The 5,000-nt window shown below is 35.9% G+C and overlaps 1 protein-coding gene across 1 annotated transcript in view; it reads right to left on the reverse strand.

Moving 5' to 3' along the window:
- The window catches only part of SamDC (S-adenosylmethionine decarboxylase), a 40,859-nt gene that overhangs the window by 1,622 nt on the left and 34,237 nt on the right, over positions 1-5,000 (reverse strand). The window contains exons 4-9 of the mRNA XM_043036792.2: positions 3,654-3,756; positions 3,308-3,428; positions 3,030-3,150; positions 2,015-2,113; positions 1,282-1,437; positions 1-1,144 (exon numbers count right to left, since the gene is read on the reverse strand). The exon at positions 1-1,144 is cut by the window's left edge and continues 1,622 nt beyond it. Of these exons, the coding sequence (XP_042892726.2) occupies positions 1,004-1,144; positions 1,282-1,437; positions 2,015-2,113; positions 3,030-3,150; positions 3,308-3,428; positions 3,654-3,756 (741 nt within the window). The 3' untranslated portion in view covers positions 1-1,003. The remainder of the gene's footprint in view (positions 1,145-1,281; positions 1,438-2,014; positions 2,114-3,029; positions 3,151-3,307; positions 3,429-3,653; positions 3,757-5,000) is intronic.

The raw sequence follows: 5,000 nt of genomic DNA on the forward strand, positions 1-5,000 counted from the left end.
TATTTTCATTTTCTTTCTATCTGTATTTTTTTGATAAAAAGAAGTGAAGTAGAGAAAAATCCTTCCCTGAATCTCTGAATCCTTTACACCTAGTTTCTTAATTCATTGTTAATAAAGAAGAACACAAAAGAAAGTTTTTAGTGACCAGTTCAGCTTGTCAATAATTTTTACAACATCAAACTTCCATAAAAGTTGACTTTGTAGCCACTCTACTGACAAGCATTACCAACTATCTGATCACCAAACACCCAACATCCATTGACAATATTCTCATTTCCTTCTGCAAAGCCCTGGGTCAACCTGCGTCACTCTGATATCATGACTGACCTTGCTGCGCTAAGAGCCTCGACTCTTTTTGCCTCTCACCCTTCAACGATTGGGGGATCTTTGCATTTACATCTGCTACGTCCAGGCTAGCATGATGTAACGATCACCCCAAGGAGGTGAGGGTGGCTTTGTCTGCCATATAAGCAGTTTATCCTCTGATCACATATGTTTCTGCGTTAAAGCCATCTCAGGAATACGCATCTCGCCACCAAAGAAAATCCTCTCCTAGATGGCGAAATGACCTCAACACAAGAACTTGACAGATGTAGAAGTTAATGTCTAAATTTAAAAACAAGAGACTCAGATTTATGATGGAAAAAATGCAGAAGTTCATTAAAGATAACTGCCCAAGTTGGGTACATGCATTAGTAAGATTGTTCTCGGAATAACGAACCAATCCTCTTCCTACTGCTATTCTACCTACTGTAGGGAAAACAGTCCCAATAATTAGAATGCAAAATAAGAATCGGAGCAGTTGACATCCCCTTGACAATCTGATAAACTTGAACACACCGTGCGTCTTTTCCACTTTCGTATGACCACTGAAACCGGTAAAATTCCTAGTTGCCGTATTATCCACAAGTCCATCTTCCTTAGCCAGGTGAGCAGTACCATGACTTACAATATTGACCACTGTCAAGGGGATCCCAAGCTGCTCTACTTGGGGGACGATTCCCTAACTTGGGAACCTGTTGTAGAGAGCATAAGTCAGGTCATATCCCTGGAGGCGGCAGATCTGCACGTCATCAACATCATAGTCCGAGTATTGTGGGACACTGTAGTTATCTTCTTCAACACCAATGCTTGCACCATTCTCCTGTAAATAGTACATTAATCATCTCATTAAGTTATATAGAAAAAAAATAAAACTATTCCAAACATAAAGAAAGAAAATATATATTTCATCCATAATGCAAACACACACAGGAGACTTCATCAACAGCCGAGACTTACAAGACTCTTGAAAAATGTGAGAACAAACTGCTGGGGTCCGAAAGTAGACACGACGCGAGAAATCAGATCCTTGTAGGACTTCTGTGGGATGTTGGTCTCAAAAGATACATAGGAAAACTCGGGTTCAGGTGTTATGTGGATAGTCATGTAACCACCCTGTCAATTGGAGAAACAAAGCTTATTAAGCAGAGTAAAAATGTCTGTACTTCTCTTTCTAACTTTAGAAAATGATAAATAATAAAAGTAATATATGGTTCATTTACAAAATCAACGATTCTGTCATAGGAAATTAAAAAGGAAAAAAGAAATCTAATCTTTCTATTCCAGAAAAATAAGATTTATTCCTAATTTTGTCTTGATTCATGTTTTACGCATCCTAAGAGTATCGACAAATATATATTCTGATTTTGTATAACGTTAAAATAAAGGAGCAGTTAGCAAATGAAGATTAATTCAACTCAAGAAGAGTACATCATTTATAATGAATTGCTAAACTTTAACATAATCATCCTTAAAAGCTAAGATGGACTGCATACTGTCATAGTATCATATCAACTCATTTAATAGAAAAAATTTCATTCACATTTCCTTTACGTAAATGTCCACCATTTCTTCACAATACATATTCATTCAAATCCTTTAATATTAACTATCACTTCTATTATTTATTTTATATTATTTATAACACTATTTGATTTACTGATAATCAACTTATAAATAAAGTAGAACATACCGGCACACTGCGCATCAGTCCATTCATGGAATATCCACACGGATCAAATTGAAAGTCATCTATCATAACATCCGGGATGAGACGATCAATTCCTGATTTCTGAAAAGTAAATTACTTTTGAAAACATACAGCAATGGCACATATATCAAAATACTGCAACCGGAAATAAGAGGCTTCTTAAGGTGCTTTTTTTTTTTTTTAAGGTATTTTGACTGAAAATTTGGTTACTAGTACATGTTTTAATAGCTATCAAAAGGGTATTATAATAACACATGATATTTAATCCTTAATATCCTGGCCAGTTCTCAATATATTTTATAAACTGTTGTAAAAAAACAACTTAACCAAAGAATTATATAAATGTAAAATGATATATAGAAATTTAGCCTTTCTTGGGACTGGTTAATGCAACTATTAACTTTCTTATCTTTGTTTGACCAATCTGTAAAAAGTCCTACCACTTTCATACTGCATTTTTCCTTTAGTTGAAATTACAATCTATTCATTCACTTAGTTATGATGACATATTACACCAAATTCTTAATTAGTATTGCTTTGTTAATACATAATATACAAAGTTATATTTCATACCAAAAGTCTAGAAAACACATCTTGAGATGCTTCTCTGAAATGTTTAACTATTTTTTTCTCTTCATAATCAAATAGGATATGCTAGGATTTATTAACCAGTTTGTAGAAAGATTTAGTTCACCATAACCCAAGACTGGACATCTGTAGAACGGCTTGCTTTTCACAATCTGTTGTTTCAGCTTATGATACACATGAACATGACAGAATACAATAATAAATTGACTGTTATACTGACTGATATCTTTGGGTAAACTTTTCTGCCTATATGAAACTTGAAAAGTTTGAGTACACACAATACCTCTACACATACACAATATGCCCATTAAAGCCGAAATACATTACTTAGTCCCTATCTTTAAAGTTTTAAAAGGTTTAGGACATCTAGCCCAACAGATATATATATGATCTAAAAATTCAGTTTTACCTTAGTGGCCTCAGCTGCTGTAGGACAAACTTCTTTATAGAACCATTTCATTTTTTCTGGGTCTAGATTCATCATTAACACCTCCAGTGTCTGATCCGGTTCACGGTGTGCTTTCCCCAGCCTATTGTCAGATGTGAAAAGAAAAACATAATAACCGGATGAGATGCAGTAAATAAAGAATGAAATAGGAAAAGTCACATCAAAAAATGAAATTCGTAACAGACATGAAATAACTTCAACCATTCTATGGATATTGGTCAAAAAATACTTCCACAAACCTATTATGGGGAAGGTTCTGACGGGCAGCATTGGGATGGTATCGAGAACGCCCTGGCGACACAGTGTACAAGTACCAGCAGTCAGGGCGGTTAACGCTTCCCATGCAGTAAGCTCGGCCCCCTGCAACAAGCAATTACTGTTAGTGCTGCAACTCTAATGTCAACCAACTTAATTTCATATGCATTATTACTAAATGGTCTTTATGGCAACAACAACAACAAAAGATGGAAGAAAGCTAATGCCCTTTTCAAAACTATCAGAAAAGAGTATATATATAAAAAAAAACTAACACACTTTTTTTGTAACACTAATATCTAATCTGTTCCTAAAGGGCATTCCTCATACCTGGGTACATCTGATCCAGAATGGACACCTCCTCCTCGAAAGTACGATGGGGAGACACCTGAAGCTCTGGCCTCTTGAAATTCTTACGGGTATAGTAGAGGTCCTGTTCAGGAGCAAAAAGAGTCATGAGTCAGAATCAGCTGATCCATTTTGGTGCTTACAACAAGGGAAGGTGCTGATCCCAACCCAGAACAAGACTGTGAACCTTGTTCTGCCTTTGAAACGATCACAATATGATCCTTTGGCTCTCAAAACAAGGTCCACGAGCCATTCTGTACTGGTGCCCTCGCAAGGTTGTAGCACCGGGATACTAGCGCTATCACACAGGCCTGGAGATGCATTAGAATACCTTCACATATGAGTTATATAGCTTAATTTGGATGGCATCCTAATAACATTCTACTTTAAATGTCGGAATATAAAAATGACAATTTGAAAAGCATATGAATGAAGAACAAAAATTCAGCATCCAACAAAATTTATAATTTTACCAAACTAAAGTGGTTTTCTCTTTATCTTACAGTTTAACAGCAACCGACAATATTTCCTCCAAGCATGTGCAGCCCGCCAGAAAGCCTTACATCCAGCATGATGCACGGTGCACCGAGCATTGCCTGCACTTCTGCCAGATTTCAGCCCCGGGAGCCTGTTGCCCCCCCCAGGGGAGCGCGGGACCGTGCCACACGCTGTATTGACCTCTATGGCTCAAAGCGGCCAGCCACAACTTTCACCCCTGGGGGTCAGGCTGCAGTGGGATTGCCACTCACCCAGCTCAACCTACAGCAATAGGAATCAATTAACTTTTATGGCCTAGGCTTAAACCCCGAGATTTTATTGTGCACAGGATTCAGATTTTACCATTGGTAAATAGTGAATGCCACAAGAAAATGGGTTATGAATTACTATGAAGTGAAAAAGAAGACCTCAATATATAATATGTAACAGACAAGGTTTCAAGTTCTTCATGAATTTGTAAGTTACATATCTTAGTAATTTCTAAAACAGGAGAGTTTTACAAACTATCATCAAATACCAAAAAATTGATTTTAATAAAGGATCCTGATTTGTAAAAATGCAAGCTAAACGGACTCAATTACATTTCAAAACAAAGGAAGAAGAAAAAATAATATTTAGAAGGTATATAAATGAAAAGAAGCCATTAATAGGATCCAAATAAAAACTCACTGTGCAATAAAATCTAGTAGGTGGATAAGAAGCTAATATTACACTTAGAGAATCAATGAATTATCAATCTATTTGGTATTTGATCCACTAGTTAAAAGTAAACAAATGACAAATGACATAATATGTTTTTCTTTTTTATTCATAGTTTTGTCAAAAAAAGAA

The sequence above is a fragment of the Penaeus japonicus genome, unplaced genomic scaffold (genome assembly GCF_977035675.1).
Source record: "Penaeus japonicus unplaced genomic scaffold, GWHDUDI00000001_assembly GWHDUDI00000042, whole genome shotgun sequence".
Taxonomy (NCBI): domain Eukaryota; kingdom Metazoa; phylum Arthropoda; class Malacostraca; order Decapoda; family Penaeidae; genus Penaeus; species Penaeus japonicus.